Raw genomic sequence first — 16,244 nt, 5'->3', positions numbered from 1 at the left:
TATTATAATGAGTCATATTTATTAATTGTGAACTACAAAAAAAGAAAACTACAGCATGGAAATAAGACAAGTCATCTTCACACTGGGTACAGGAGGTGTGGTCTACCACGAGGATGAATCCCATTGGGTGGTGGGCACTTATTTATTTACAATATAAAACAGCGTCGCTGGATCCATTTAGACCCAACATGGCAACATTTCTCAATCCATTGAGTCTCAACATGGCAACCTGTGCATAACCTTTTCTCATCTTAATCATCCTCTTCTGCACAGGAACATTTTGGCAGGGAACGGAGCTGCCACTGTTCATTCTTTTATTTATACATCACAGCAGAGGGATGAAGAGGGAAGAGGGTGGGGGTTCAGAACGAGGGGTGGGTGATTTGTCAGTGTTTACTCTTCTTTGATTTCTTGTGGGACCGGTGTGGGGACCGTGATTTTGAACGGGATTTTTTGGTGGATTTCTTGGGTGTTCTGGAGCGTGACCTCCGGGACCGTTTGGGCGTGCGGGATAACGAGGGAGACCTGGGGGAGAGAAAACACAGACCGGACAGTCAGAGGGACACCAGGACAACCAAACTGCAATGGTCTTGGGGAAGTTACAGGAAGTTGGTCCACCACAAAGACTATGTCAATCAAATACAAATACACTTAAGTTTATTTCCCTCCGATGTCAAGAGAAGATCAGCACTATTCTCAAAACAGTGGAGCCAGAAAGGCCAGGGACAGTATAATAAAGTATAGAAATGTTACTTTTAGAATGTTTTAAACACATCTAGATGATTTAGTACCTTTTGGAGGACTTCTTAATGATGGTGGTTCGAGGGGAGTCTTTGTGGGAGGAGCGGGATCGTGATGACCCTACGTCCTTGGAGTAGAGGCGTTCTGACCGTTCGGAGCGGGGGGATGGGGAGCGCACCCGTCTACTGCTGCTCCGTGGGGGGCTGCCGGGTGAGCCGCTGTGGCGCCGTTTCCTAGCAACCACAGGAGACAGGCCACGCCTGTCAGAGAAGACATCGGCGGATTAAATATTTTGTCAGTGATGACGTTACAACAGTCTACGCTTGTTTTTATTAGGTGAATCCCATTGATACATGAATCTCTTTTTCAAGGAGCCCTAAACTGCCCCTGTATTTCAAGGGAGCATGAACTTTAAACCTGATCATGAGTTGGGAGTCCTTTGTTAAAGTCATTTCCTAGAATCCGATTACACAGCTCTACCAGAGTTTCCCCCGTTATCCAACCACACACAGCCATCATGTCTCTAATGAATGTGTCACAATGTATGAGGGACTAACCTGTCTTTCCTGGTTGGAGTTGACTCCTCCTTCTCCTTCTTGATGTCTTTAGAGCGAGCTTCGCTTTTCTCCTTGTCCTTTTTCTCCCTCTCTTTCTCTCGTTCCAGTTTCTCCTTTTCTTTTTCCTGCAAAAGACAAAGGACAAGGCCAACTTTATATTATGGAATGTAAACCAACATGATCCAAATTCACTTAATTGTTTTGTTATTTCGCTACAATAGTCCACTCAGTAAACAACTTCCACTGTATTCAAGGTAGTCGTGTGATATCAAATACCTTAATATAAACTGAAGTTTATAGCTTAGAAACATTTTCAAGAGGATACTTTAGATATTGAGGTACACAGCAATGACCGTACTTCATCAGATAAACAGCATGGTTCCACATATCGTACCGTCTGTACCAGCTGAATGTAAAAGGTCAATAGCAATGTTGGAAAACAATAGTACAGGCCCTATGCTCCTCCAGGAACCAAGAGGACAGTCAGGATGTAATACCTTCTGTAAGAGTTTCTCTCTGTAGTTTTCCACCTGCTCTTGGAGACTCTGGCCAGACTTCTTGGGCCTTTTCCCAGACTCCAACTCATCCTGGAACTTCATCACTTTGACCTGGAAGATAATAATAAAATGTATATGTTAACATTTAGATATAAATACGACAGGATTAACTTTCAGGGTGTGGCCATTGAACAAGCGAAGTAATCCAAACTTCTTTGAACCAATTTAGCCCAAAGAAATAAAAATATACAAACAACTCAGAGCTGTGCTTGTTTATTTTCAGCCGTCTAAATAACCTGTTGTGTACTTTGTGCTTCCAGTAAAATGCTGACTAGTTTACCTCTATTTCCCGGAGCTTGGTGCGTCTGTCCTCATTCATCTCAGAGTGCTTGGTCTTGGAGTCCAAGTCGTCTCTGATGGGGTTGGGGTAACTCGGAGGCTCTTCTGACCGGGAACTCTTGGTGTCCTCATCATCACTGTCATCCTCGTCCTTCTTCTCCTCTGGCTGCTCAAAGATCTCCCATTTAGAGGTGGTCACGGCTGAGGAGGAGACAGAGAATTAGGACAGAATCGTAGCTTGGTAGAAACTAGCCATAGAAACAGGTTTAGGACACTTTCAAGTGCAATCCTAGCTTGGTAGAAACTAGCTGTAGTTGTGGTCTCACTCACCCTGTGCTTCTAGCTCAGACTCGTCCACTGCTTCCCATTTTGAAGGTGCTACTTTAAAGGATGCTGCTTTGGCCGCAGCATGATCCACTAAAAGACAAGGAGAACAAGGTTAGAAAAATGTCCTCCAATCCTAAGGTCAGGGTTAGTCAATAGACTGTTGACAAGGTACGGAAACTAATATGTCAGTGTCATGTGGGGGAAGAAGTATCCCTTTAATAATTCCTATGAGGATGTGGTAGTATAGAGGTCTTATGGCCACTCACAGGGCACTCCGTCTATGTCCTCCTCCAGGGCCTTGATGGGCACTCCGTCCAGATCATCCATCCCCAGCGGGGCTCTGTCAAGGGGGACGGAGCCTAGGGGGGCAGAGCCTAGGGGGGCCCCGTCCACCATGGTCCCTCCATCCAGCCCTATAGGGACGCCATCCACGTCCTCCAGAGAGGCCCCATCCATATCCTCCCCGATGGGGGCCCCGTCGATGTCCTCTGCTGGCTCAGGCTGGGACAGTAGACCAGGGGCCAGGTGTTCAACTGATGGTTTCTGTTGAAAGGAGACATGTATTAGAGCAGTAGTGCTGCGTGGGCAACGTTACACTTTGTCAACATGATCAAATCACAACATTCTCAAACCTTCAGATAACATTTTCAATCCATGACACATTCTCCACGATGACAACATTCTCCAACCATCACACAACATTCTCCAATCAACACACACCATTTACAAATCATCACACAACATTTACAAACCATCACACATTTTCAACTCATTATCTAACAACAAGGTTAGGTAGCAGCATCAGGAGCAAGACCGGAAAAGAAAAGGGAGTATGCTAGCTGACCTCTACTGTGATGGGAGCGGGAGCCTCCTTATCAGCTGATAGGTTGACTAGACCCAGGAAGATGTTCTGCAGCTTGATGAGGAAGGGATCTGGGTACACGGCCCAGTCCTCCCACGCACGGAAACACGACATCACTCGTTGCTGTTGGACAAGAGGATATAAAACAGACAGGTGAAACGGTAATACCCTGTCCAGAAGCAATCCCTAGCCCCTAAACACAATGCATATCATAGCAGGCATGCGGATTCAGGATCAGTTTAGCCTTTTAGACCATAATGACTATGATTGTATGGACAGATCCTAGATCAGGACTTCTACTCAGATACTTTGTGGATACGGGCCCTGAAATAATTGTGTAGTTCTTAAAGATAGGGGTAGGTAACATGACTCAAATTGTGATCGGAAAATGTATACAATTAAATATACCTTAAAGTTCTCAGACTGCAGGTGACCCTGTATCGTCTTGTACGTTGCATTGAGGTCTGAGAAGACCTGGCAAAGCTTGGTCTCAAAGCTGTGTCAGGGACAAGTTTAACATATTCACTTATGCAGGAAAACAGATTTAATAATGCAAATAATGTATACTGAAAAGTTACGCAATCTATGAACAAGCAGGGTCCTCTACACCCAGTCAGTCAGTCACAAGCAAACATCACAACCCCTGAACCCAAACTCGACTACTTACTATTTTCTGTAGTACGACGCATTGGCTACTTTAGCAGATGAGTTGTACAGCACATCAGAGACTAGATACAACCGTGCAATCTGAAAAACAAGGAAGGAATTATCAGACAGTCAAACAAACTGGCCAGTCCTCCCTGATAGAATGGAATAACTGATTAATTAATAGAAATCATTTATTTGACTGCACATTTTACACGTGCCACTCAAAGCTCTTTCCAAACCAAATAACACAAGGAAAAACCGGCTATGAAAGCAACAAACTCAAGAAGGTAAAAGATAAATAGCAGGTTTTGTTACGTTTGGGACTGTGATACGATACAGTAACTTCTTATTTATTGGCCATTTACATGGAAATTCCTTTTGTGAGGTCAGCACAAAAACAATACACTATATACATGCAATACAACATGGCAGAAAAAGTTCTCTAAAGAACATAGAAAACAAATGCCATACTATCTTATTTACCTTCTTGGGGAGTGGTGTCTTGAGGATGGAGAGGGACTCTGTGACACACTCTACGATCTCCTCAGCAGCCTCGGCGTGCAGTAGACAGAACAGCATGGCTTCGGCTATGTCCCCCTTTCTAGGAGTCAGAGCCCTCAACATCTCCTCCAGCTGATCACGCTCTCTGGAGGGAGGGAGGGGTGATAAGAAAGAAGAGGAGTTGAGCATAGATAATGTTAAAAGTAAAAGTTAGCCCAATCTGTTCCTGTAATGTGAGGCAGCTTGATGTACAAGTACAACCCTCTGGACAGGATGCTAGTCTATTGCAGAGACTTGAGAGTAATGAAATTATAAACTGGGAACATACTCTTCTTTTAGGCAGCCTTTCTTCCCAGGCTCCTCCTCTTCCTCCTCAGGCCCCTCCCCCTCCTCAAAATTGCCGTGCAGGTAGGGATTGAGGGGAGGAGGGTGCCACAGCGAGCCGTTCTTGAACATGCGGAAGTCGTCCGTCCGCCATTTTGTCGGTGCTTCTCCCTGTGGGGACAAGTTATTATGTCATTCACATTATTCTCTAACGAGGACATATCTTAAATTTAACTAGGCAAGTCGGTTAAGAACACATTTTTATTCACAATGACCTCCTACCCCAGCCAAACCCGGCCAACGCTAGGCCAATTGTGCGCCTATGGGACTCCCAATCACAACCAGATGTGATGCAGCCTGGATTCGAACCAGGTACTGCAGGGACGCCTCTTGCACTGAGATGCAGTGTCTTAGACCACTGCGCCACTCGGGAGCCCCATAGTCATGTGTTCAGGCTATCAAATAGCAGCATGTCAACAATGCATCCAGACCCCCCCATTCTAAATGTGACGGTATTAAGAGGACAGACGTGTTTGATCTATACTGCTTTCAACCTAACCAGTCACGAGAGGGGACAGATAACAGAGGTGATAAAGAAGAAGGAAAAAAGGGAGGATGCAATTGGTCTAAGAATGTGATGCAGGAGAAGATGCCAGACAATGAGTGGTCCGTACTGACCTGTAGTATGGAGTAGAGTTTCCAGCGGTAGTACACGTGTGCTGGGCTCTGGTTCTCAAACAGAAACCTGGCCAACAGAGGCAACACAATGACAGTCAACTTGTTGTACTACAATACACTGTGTCAACTGAAAAAGTGATCAGACAGACAGACAGAGACAGACAGACGTACCTGTACATGGGGTTGCTGAGCTCTCGATTCATGATCATGGCTTCGAACATGGGGCCCTCACGCACCACAAACTCGATCATTCGGTGGATGAGAGAGAGCAAATTCCTAGAAGAAAAACACAGTTAAAACAAACGGATTCAGAGCAGGCGACCCTTCTTCTCCCCAAGGCAAAGCCTGTGTCTGCTGCCCTGACCTAGTACAGCCTCTAAGTAACACAACACATGAAGATGTAAGACACATGGAACTATGCATGTACTAAACTTAAACTATTTCCTACATTGTGTTTGATAAGCTTAACTAATCTATAGTGTTAAAATGTTTAATTTGTAAGAATGAAGGAAGAAACATCTTCCTAAATGTTTCCGACCTTATCATTTCAGAAATGCTAAGAGCACCTAACACCAATTTTAAGAGCCATTAGCTGCCTAAAACTAACATTAGTTCGTACTTCTACTAGTTCTAAAATGCTGTATGGATCTTTGCAGGTCAAGACAACGCTAACTACCATCTCCCCACAGTACAGAGTATAAGGAAGGGAGGACAGTGAAGCTGGATAAGATAAATCATGTTTGAGAGGTTTGAGTGACTCTGTATTGAGTGACGCATCAGCCCATACAGAGCCTGTCAAAGCCAGCCTGATAACTCTTCTTGACTGACTCGCATGAAGAACCAAAGCACTATAGGATTGTTGGCCTAAACAGGCTAAATAACAAAAGGCTCTCTACTGGTCATATGATTCTACTACATAATGATGTATGAATAAACACAAAATGTCCAAATGGGGGGCAATTAGGCCTAAGCTCCTTTGGAACATTTTAGAGCGGCCTAATATTGGAGCATGTTGGACCAATTAGCCTAAAGGGGACAACACAACAACAAAGGATGTCTTTCATTTATATGTAGACAACGCAAATCACATTTACCATATAGTATTGGAGCCGATCGTACCAATGCATGGTGGGTAAAATGCTGTATACTTTCCCAATCCATCCCATGATGCTTTCAGGTCCCTCGCTGCCGCAGACAGTTCAACTTGTGCTGCTCACCAAGGCCAATGTCAAAAGGTCACTGAGACTAACGGGAAGTTTGGATTGGAGGTCTGAGCAGGGGCCAGGTGTTGCTGAGCCCGTGATTGGGTGACAGAGGCCAAGGGGGCGTGTCAGTGGGAGTGAGCAATAGTCAGAGTGCAAGACCGGTCTAAATAACCTAACCACAGCCAGCACGGTATGTATGGTATGTGACTGTGTTATGTAGCTAGCATCATAACATGGATATTATTAGCCTACATGTGGCGACTGACAAGTGGTGGTAAAAATTCCTTTGATGTCCTCTATACAGTCAGACAAGCAATGGCATGGTGGTCCATGGACTGTATTGATGTTTGGAGGGAGTGTTGGAATGAATGTGTGAAAGGAAAAACATATGGACACTGTGTGGCGGCAGAAAGCTGGGCTGTGGGAGTGAGTATCTTGTAGTCTAACAGGAACCTGATGGGGTTATAAGCCTACGTCTGCTTGTCTCAACCATTGCTCACCCATACTGAACGACCCCCCGTAGCATGCAGTGATCCAATTGATCAAACTTTAAAATTGGGGTTTATTCATTATGGGATGTTTTTCTACTTTTACATCAATTTAAAAAAGAAAAACATGTACCTTTCTGTTGGGATAACCACTTTGACTATGGCTTGCGACAGAGTCTGTATATGAAGTCACATCAGATAATAAACATAGAATATGTGAGTATTGTTAAAAGGCAACAGGTGAAAAATATTAAACGCATTAAAAACTGCATCATATGAAAAAGTACTTTACTGCTGTCAGTTTCAAATGTATACAGTCCTTAAATTCCCACACAACTTACCACTGCTTCTTTATATACACTAAACACACCTCACAAAATGCTAAATCTAGTATAGTTTGGTCAATAAATGTAGAAATGTTTAAAAGGAATAAACCCATGACTAGTAGAAGATGAGAAAAATATTCACTACATGACAAATAGCCTAAAAACTAGGTCTATGCCTAAGAAATACACATGGTACAACTGACAGGCCTAATACAGTACACAGCAGCATCCCAGACATGACATGGAGAGTTACCTTGTCGAATTCCTCCTTGTTCTTGGGCGGAGGGAGCAGGGCGGCGTTGGGGTTCTTCAGCCTCTCACAGGGCTGTGCGTTGAAGGGCAGGCCGGAGGGCGGCGGGGGGAGAGTGTGCTCCACCATAGACGGGGGGATGTAGATGGGGTGAGGGGGGATGGGCACGCCTTTACCCCAGCCCAGCTTCATTTCAAAGTTCATGATCATCTTCGCTGGAAACAGTGAAAAAATGTAAAAAACCACAAGCAGCCTATTTGCCTTATTACTGTACATCTCATCTGATCTTACTACCAATTATACTGTATCAGTTGCTGTTTTGAATACACTAAGAATGCCAATACGTCATGTTGATGTTGCAAATAAAATAAAACATTGATGTCCTGTTTGGCCGTCTATAGCCACTATAACCAGTTTGTGCTGCTAAATACATTGCTGATGAATAACCAGCCCCTTTCATTACATATACACTACCGTTCAAAAGTTTGGGGTCACTTAGAAATCTCCTTGTTTTTCAAAGAAATTCACATTTTTTGTCCATAACATAAAATTGATCAGAAATACTATGTAGACATTGTTAATGTTGTAAATGACTACTGTAGCTGGAAACGGCAGAATTTATTTGATAGAATATCTACATAGGCCCATTATCAGCAACCATCACTCCTGTGTTCCAATGGCATGTTGTGTTAGCTAATCCAAGTTTATCATTTTAAAAGGTGAATTGATCAGAAAACCCTTTTGCAATTATGTTAACACAGCTGAACACTGTTGTCCTGATTAAAGCAATACATCTGGCCTTCTTTACACTTGAGTATCTGGAGGATCGTTATTTGTGGGTTCGATTACAGGCTCAAAATGGCCAGAAACAGAACTTTCTTCTGAAACTCGTCAGTCTATTCTTGTTCTAAGAAATGAAGGCTATTCCATGTGAGAAACTGCCAAGAAACTGAACATCTCGTATACAACGCTGTGTGCTACTCCCTTCACAGAACAGAGCAAACATGCCCTGACCAGAATAGAAAGAGGAGTAGGAGGCCCCGGTGCACAACTGAGAAAGAGGACAAGTACATTAGAGTGTCTAGTTTGAGAAACAGACGCCTCAAAAGTCCTCAACTGGCAGCTTCATTAAATAGTACCCGTAAAACACCAGTCTCAACATCAACAGTGAAGAGGTGACTCCAGGATGCTAACACAACGTGCCATTTGAACACAGGAGTGATGGTTGCTGATAATGGGCCTCTGTAGATATTCGATTTTTTTTTTTTTTTTAATCTGCTGTTTCCAGCTACAATAGTCCTTTACAACATTAGCAATGTTTACACTGTATTTCTGATTAATTTGATGTTAATTTCAAAATTGACAAAAAATGTCATTTTCTTTCAAAAACCAGGACATTTCTAAATGATCCCAAACTTTTGAACGGTAGTGTACATGTGATACATGCTGGTGTACTCTACAAGTCCCATGTCCCACAGAGAGAGCAAAATGAAAGCCCAAGCAGCAGAACAGCTAGACAAAAAACAGTAAAACCTTTTGACATTACAACATTATTTGATGTAATGTGAGTAAAGTTGCATTGTGGTCGGTCAGTGGTATGATGATAACTAAGGCTTTAATACCGTTGAGATTCTTCAGAGCTCTCTCCGCATCCCTCCGGTTCATGAAGGCCACAAAGCCACAGTTCCTCTCCCTGGCCCTCTCTTCATCTGTCCGCGGCCACATGATCTTCACGCTGGCCAGAGGGCCGTAGCGCCCAAACTCCTGACACAGCATCTCCTCATTCATCTACACACAGCAACCACAACAACAGAGGCAGAGGGAGGGAGCGGGGCATGTGGACTTGTTGTTATTGGTGTCATTTTACATTGTAATGCAATACAGCAGTAGCATTTTTGCTATTAATATAGGCAATTAGGCATGTAAACATATTGCATAAATAAGCATATAAAACATTTATGAGCCATAAAAAGGTTTACCTGTGGGTTGATGTTTCCGAGGTATAAGTTAGTTGTAGAGGGGTCTCCGACGTCATGGGAACCAGGTGCAGCGTCATCCAAAACTGCAGAGAGAGCAGAGTAGAGAAGCCTTTTATAGAATATATAATCTTAGTGAGATGTTAGATATTAAAAGCAAGCCACTGTATAAATTTATCAAATTACCACTGGACGGACGGTTTCTTCTTGAAGAACTATCCACTAAAAAAAGCAGAAAGGCAGTATATAAATGTTGTTTCCAGGCAAAGGAAATGGAGTGGGTGGAGATTTGAAGCAGTCAGTATGAGAGTTGTAGGAAGGAAGGAAGGGGGCATGTCCAAGAGCCAACGGGTCTTAATGTATTTTAGATAGTCTAACAGTTTCCTAGCCTGAAATCTTAACTGATATCCCAAGAGCGTTGTGCCAGTAACCGAAAGGTTTCTGGATCGAATCCCAGAGCTGACAGGGTAATTTTTGTTTAAATAAGTAGGCAGTTAACACACTGTCCAAGCACTAATATTTATTTTCAAGGAACATCCATTTGTAATAGTTCTTATTATGCCATTGTTTCTAGTTGCCATCAGATGACAGTATATCACCACAACCTCATGAGAAAAGAAAAAAACGTACTATTCATCAGTAACTTACAAGTTCTACTCAATAATACATTGTTTCACTACTTATTTACTACATACACTACCGTTCAAAAGTTAGGGGTCACTTAGAAATGTCCTTGTTTTCCATGAAAACATACAACTCTATGGCGGTGCCACAGGGTTCAATTCTCGGACCGACGTTTTTCTCTGTATACATCAATGATGTCGTTCTTGCCGCTGGTGATTCTCTGATCCACCTCCACGCAGACGATACCATTCTGTATACTTCTGGCCCTTCTTTGGACACTTAACTAATCTCGAGACGAGCTTCAATGCCATACAACTCTCCTTCCGTTGCCTCCAACTGCTCTTAAATGCAAGTAAAACTAAATGCATGCTCTTCAACCGATCGCTGCCAGCACCTGCCCGCCTGTCCAGCGGGCAGGACAGTTCTGACTTAGAATATGTGGACATCTACAAATACCGAGGTGTCTGGTTAGACTGTAAACTCTCCTTCCAGACTCACATTAAGCATCTCCAATCCAAAATGTTATCTAGAATCGGCCTCCTATTTCGCAACAAAGCATCCTTCACTCATGCTGCCAAACATACCCTTGTGAAACGGACTATCCTACCGATCCATGACTTTAGCGATGTAATTTACAAAATAGCCTCCAACACACTACTCAGCAAATTGGATGCAGTCTATCACAGTGCCATCCGTTTTGTCACCAAAGCCCCATATACTACCCACCACTGCGACCTGTATGCTCTCGTTAGCTGGCCCTTGCTTCATATTCGTCGCCAAACCCACTGACTCCAGGTCATCTATAAGTCTTTGTTAGGTAAAGCCCCACCTTATCTCAGCTCACTGGTCAGCATAGCAGCACCCACCCGTAGCACGCATTCCAGCAGGTATATCTCACTGTTCAACCCCAAAGCCAATTCCTCCTTTGGCCGCCTTTCCTTCCAGTTCACTGCCAATGACTGGAAATGACTGCAAAAATCACTCATATCTCCCTCACTAACCTTAAGCACCAGCTGTCAGAGCAGCTCACAGATCACTGCACCCTATCTGTAAATAGCCCATCCAACTACCTCATCCCCATAATGGTATTTATTTTTTTTGCTCCTTTGCACCCCAGTATCTCTACTTGCACATTCATCCTCTGCATATCTATCACTCCAGTGTTCAATTGCTAAATTGTAATTATTTCACCACTATGACCTACTTATTTATTGCCTTACCTAATTTGCACACACTGTATATAGACTTTTTTTATTTTATGTTATTGACTGTATGTTTGTTTATTCCATGTGTTACTCTGTTGTTGTTTGTGTCGCACTGCTTTGCTTTATCTTGGCCAGGTCGCAGTTGTAAATGAGAAATGTTTCTCAACTAGCCTACCTGGTTAAATAAAGGGGAAATAAAATTTTAAAAACATATGGAAAAGAAATACATGAAATTAGTTGCAAAATGATTAGGAAACAGTGCCAAGACGTTGACAAGGTTATAAATAATGATTTTTAATTTAAATAAGTGTCCTTCAAACTTTGCTTTCATCACAGAAACCTCCATGTGCAGCAATTACAGCCTTGCAGACCTTTGGAATTCTAGATGTTGTTGAAGTAATCTGAATAGATTTCACCCCATGCTTCCTGAAGCACCTCCCACAAGTTGGATTGGCTTGATGGGCACTTCTTACGTACCATACGGTCAAGTTGCTCCCACAACAGCTCAATAGGGTTGCGATCCAGTGACTGTGCTGGCCACTCCATTATAGACAGAATACCAGCTGACTTCTTCTTCCCTAAATAGTTATTGCATAGTTTGGAGCTGTGCTTTGGGTCATTGTCCTGTTGTAGGAGGAAATTGGCTCCAATTAAGCACCGTCCACAGGGTATGGCATGGAGTTGGAAAATGGAATGATAGCCTTCCTCCTTCAAGATCCCTTTTACCCTGTACAAATCTCCCTTTTGAACGGTAGTGTACATGAGTGATAAATCAGTACTGATGATTATTGGGCATTTGTGAATCTACTACTTAATAGCTACGAAAAAGCATCTTGCTTCCAACTGGCAGCTTTAGTGTCGTCAGTCGGGAGAAGGGCGGGTGGGCTGTGTGTGAGGGAAAACGGCACGTGAACGGCAGGAGCACGGCTGCCGCTTGATAAAACGGAATATTGCGGGAGCCGATCGACAAAAACTCTCTGCAGGTTGACAAAGTCACAATACAGAACTGATGTCAGTGCAGGATGAAGCACTGTGTCTTTCCGCCTTCATGTGGCTCTTCGGTGACGATACACCCATGCTCACAATGTCAAACTGAAGCATTTTCTGCACCTCACACAGTGTGGGTTGACTGGGTCCAGTGATGTAGTGGTAAAAAAAGGTTGGTGAACTATATTGAACAGAAATATAAAACGCAACATGTAAAGTGTTGGTTCCATGTTTCATGAGCTGAAATAAAAGTTCCCAAAAGTGTTCCATATGCACAAAAGGCAGGATTGAATCTACATCTGCCCGGCATTTCAGCTCTCAATATGACGTTAGGCGGCGCCTAATCAGTCAGTTCTGTACCTGCCTGGCTGAGTGGGAGTGTGGGTGGAATGAGCGAGCTCACCTTGCAACCACAGCACGAAACACTTGAGTAAATAAAACTGGGTAGTATGTCTCTAAATTCATTCGGAAGAACAATAAATGTTTCTAATATTTTTCATAAACACATTTGATCATGTTCCCCTCTCATTTTAAGTCAAGTACAAACTTGAGAAAATTTCTGATTTTCAAGGTATTCCAGTACCTGAATTTCAGAGTGCCTTATTGAAGTACTTTAAGCACCTCAAGCACCTGGTGAGAACCCTGGCAGACACTTACATGAGGAGCGTTTTCCCTCCATCCCGGAGAGAGGTTCAAATCGACTGACTCTGCCTTTCATCTTGTGTCTTTCATCCCGCTCTTCCTGTATTCTGGGAGAGACAGAGAATATTAGATTATGCAATCCAGTGCAATGCCAAGTACATCAGCCTGGTCTCAGACTAGACGCAACATAATAAAGGCAAATCCGGGACACTCAAATTAGTATGATATGTTATGTTTGGTTACATAAGACAGAAGGCTGTTTAACCCCTTGCCTAACAAATGTTAGTGTTAGCCACCTAACTAACGTTAGCCACAACAAATAGAAATGTGTAAGATATCATATGTTTTGCACATTCGAAAAATATAGGAGGAACATATTGTACGCATTGCAATTCATAACATATTGTACGCATTGCAATTCATAACATATTGTACGCATTGCAATTCATAACATATTGTACGCATTGCAATTCATAACATATTGTACGCATTGCAATTCATAACATATTGTACGCATTGCAATTCATAACATATTGTACGCATTGCAATTCATAACATATTGTACGCATTGCAATTCATAACATATTGTACGCATTGCAATTCATAACATGTTGTACGCATTGCAATTCATAACATATTGTACGCATTGCAATTCATAACATACTGTACGATTTGTAATAGTACGATATTATACTAATTGGAGTGTCTCGGATTTATATTTACTATGTTACGTCTACCCGAGTCCAGGGAGCAAAAGATGAGGGATGTGAAATGACTTACTGTTTAAGTTCTTCCTTAAAGAGCTCTAGATTACTCTTCTTCTTTTCCTTTTCATTTGTTTTCTTCAGTGTCTGAAAGGAAGATAAACAACAAAAAGTTTGACTTTTTGTAAGAGGCCGGTAAAAGGACTAGCTAGGACTTTGCTTAGTCTAGCAACAGTAAAATAAATGTTGATTGCGATGATACATACATGTCTTTTATCTAATGTTAAAAACTGCGGAGGGGTTTCCAAAGGCAGGAAGCTGCTTTTCGGTGCTGCTGCTGTTTCAAAGCGTGACTTAGGTTTATACAGCTTGCCCTTCTTATCATCAGAAGCAGCCTCCTCTGTAGGAAGAAACACAGTACATCAACACAAGTTAGTGTAGTTTCTTACTAGAATGTACAATACAATAGCTTACAACTGTCTATCCATACACGGGGACAACGGAATTGGTCATTTGACTGTCCAACCCTACTACACAAGATATCTAAACATTTAATATCTAGCTAAAAATATCCCTGATAATATTGTGCCGTTTAAGAAGGTTGACATGGTTCTATTTACCTTTAGTTGCATTAGCAATGCCCCCCCGGACGAAGGCCTTGACCTTTCCCTCTCCTCCCTCGAACGCAGCCAGGAACTCTTCATAGATCTCTGCAGCCGCCCGCTCATCCTCCTGTCAAGGACCAGACCAACACCATCTCTCATAAGCCATGTCACAACATCAGGGTCATGTTTACATACCACTTTACTCATTTCATATGTATATACAAGCATTTCGCTACACTCGCATTAACATCTGCTATCCATATGTATGTGACAAATAAAATTAGATTTGATTGATTTATACTGTGTTCTATTCTACTGTATTTTAGTCAATGCCACTCCGACATTGCTCGTCCTAATATTTATATATTTCTTAATTCATAATTTTTTTACTTTAGAATTGTGTGTATTGTTGTAAATTGTTAGATACTACTGCACTAGGAACACAAGTATTTCGCTGCACCAATAACATCGGCTAAATATGGGTATATAGCCTCCCAAAAAAGGATTTGATAAGGCAAAAAAATAATAATAAGAAATGTATTTTATTTTCAGTTCTAATGAACACGATGTTCATATCAAAGGCAAGGTGCATTTGCCACTGCAGTGTACCACTTATATTTAGTCTTAACGTTACCTTCTTTTTGATATCCTCTTGTTCCTTCTTGCTTAGGGTCCTCTTACTCACGGCCATTTTTCCAATGCTGAAGGACTTCAACTTGCTCTCCAGCAGCGCCTACAAATTTAAACAAAACAAAACTTGAATGTCACAGTAACGTTAACGAGTTAGTTACAATATTCCGAAATATAACTTATGTATTTCCCTTGAGGTTGCTAGCTCGATCTCATTAATAAAGGCATTAGTTTCACTAGCACGCTGATCCGTCAAAGCTGTAAAGCAGCCAAGTTAGCTGGCTAATGTAATTGGGTATATGCATTAGTCGATTTCCGTTGCAAAACTCCAACGAAAACTACCGTTTCTATTGGACAAATATAGGTAGGTCCATCCCAGTTTCGAATGCTTTGTTTGCTTCCTAGAGTAAACGGTTTCCAATTGCATAACGTTTTGCAGCGGAATTTAACTAATGAATACACCATGATGTACAGGCGACAGCTTGTTGCAATAGTGCGTTAGCTAGCCTATAGCGAACTATTGCTAAGTACGGATGTTGTTGAATTGGATATTAGTTTGCCAGTAGGTGTTAGCAGTGAGATAGCTGGCTACCTAGCTAGCAGTCAGCCTACGGTGGGTCCGAATGCTTTTCACCACTGCTTCATAAGGCGGCAAAGCCAAAGGACTCGTGCAGGGTGGAGTTAGCTAACGGTAGCTTGCTAGTAGTGACTGTTCATACTCCACGTTGCGACAACCAAAATCACACACCAACTCAAACATACTCATTAGTTATGTAAACAATTGCCATCCTAGTTACCAGTATACAGCAGCTAGATTATCCAGTTATGTAAACATATGGCGAAATCATTGCAATGTTTGGGACAGGATAAATACCGGTGATTGGGGCCTGGCTTAGCTAGCGTTAGCTACGTGGTCTTTTCGTACACAATTACTAGTTATAAATGGGAACATATGGCAACAGCTGTACAACGTTTATAACTACAATAAACAGTTCTCAAAACATTTAATAGCCAATGCATCAAGTAAACATCGATTAATAAATTCACCTTTGCGTTGGCTTTCTGCGTACCACCAGGCGTTCTGTCCGCCATTTTGGTTGTACTAACTCTAATCGATTACCAATTGTT

The 16,244-nt window shown here is 42.4% G+C and overlaps 1 protein-coding gene across 2 annotated transcripts; it reads right to left on the bottom strand.

The window, feature by feature from the left end:
* On the bottom strand, positions 1-16,244 carry LOC115105034 (U2 snRNP-associated SURP motif-containing protein-like). 2 transcript variants are annotated; one of them, XM_029626564.2, is made up of 25 exons: positions 16,164-16,244; positions 15,121-15,219; positions 14,502-14,613; positions 14,148-14,281; positions 13,958-14,028; positions 13,193-13,284; positions 9,906-9,941; positions 9,723-9,805; positions 9,366-9,531; positions 7,747-7,958; positions 7,301-7,344; positions 5,646-5,750; positions 5,475-5,541; positions 4,801-4,967; positions 4,455-4,617; positions 3,991-4,070; positions 3,732-3,819; positions 3,306-3,446; positions 2,728-3,004; positions 2,465-2,551; positions 2,136-2,335; positions 1,796-1,906; positions 1,299-1,423; positions 792-1,001; positions 1-525 (listed from the first exon to the last, which is right to left on the bottom strand). In XM_029626564.2, the coding sequence occupies exons 1-25, from the start codon at positions 16,206-16,208 to the stop codon at positions 387-389; spliced, it is 3,054 nt and encodes a 1,017-aa protein (XP_029482424.1). In that variant the 5' UTR covers positions 16,209-16,244; the 3' UTR covers positions 1-386. The 2 variants fall into 2 exon arrangements, with proteins under 2 accessions (XP_029482424.1, XP_029482426.1); XM_029626566.2 differs by lacking the exon at positions 9,906-9,941.

Source organism: Oncorhynchus nerka, linkage group LG22, assembly GCF_034236695.1.
Source record: "Oncorhynchus nerka isolate Pitt River linkage group LG22, Oner_Uvic_2.0, whole genome shotgun sequence".
NCBI classification, from domain to species: Eukaryota; Metazoa; Chordata; class Actinopteri; order Salmoniformes; family Salmonidae; genus Oncorhynchus; species Oncorhynchus nerka.
Note: the sequence above shows the minus strand (reverse complement) of the source record. Positions and strands in the feature narration are given on the sequence as shown.

Bases quoted from the DNA above. Each gene is read 5' to 3' on its own strand.
- LOC115105034 (XM_029626564.2), bottom strand. From the start codon at position 16,208: ATGGCGGACAGAACGCCTGGTGGTACGCAGAAAGCCAACGCAAAG. The intron at 2,336-2,464 runs GTGAGTGAGACC...TCTCCTCCTCAG, and splicing joins GTCTGAGCTAGAAGCACAGG to CCGTGACCACCTCTAAATGG. The intron at 526-791 runs GTACTAAATCAT...TCTCTCCCCCAG, and splicing joins ATTAAGAAGTCCTCCAAAAG to GTCTCCCTCGTTATCCCGCA.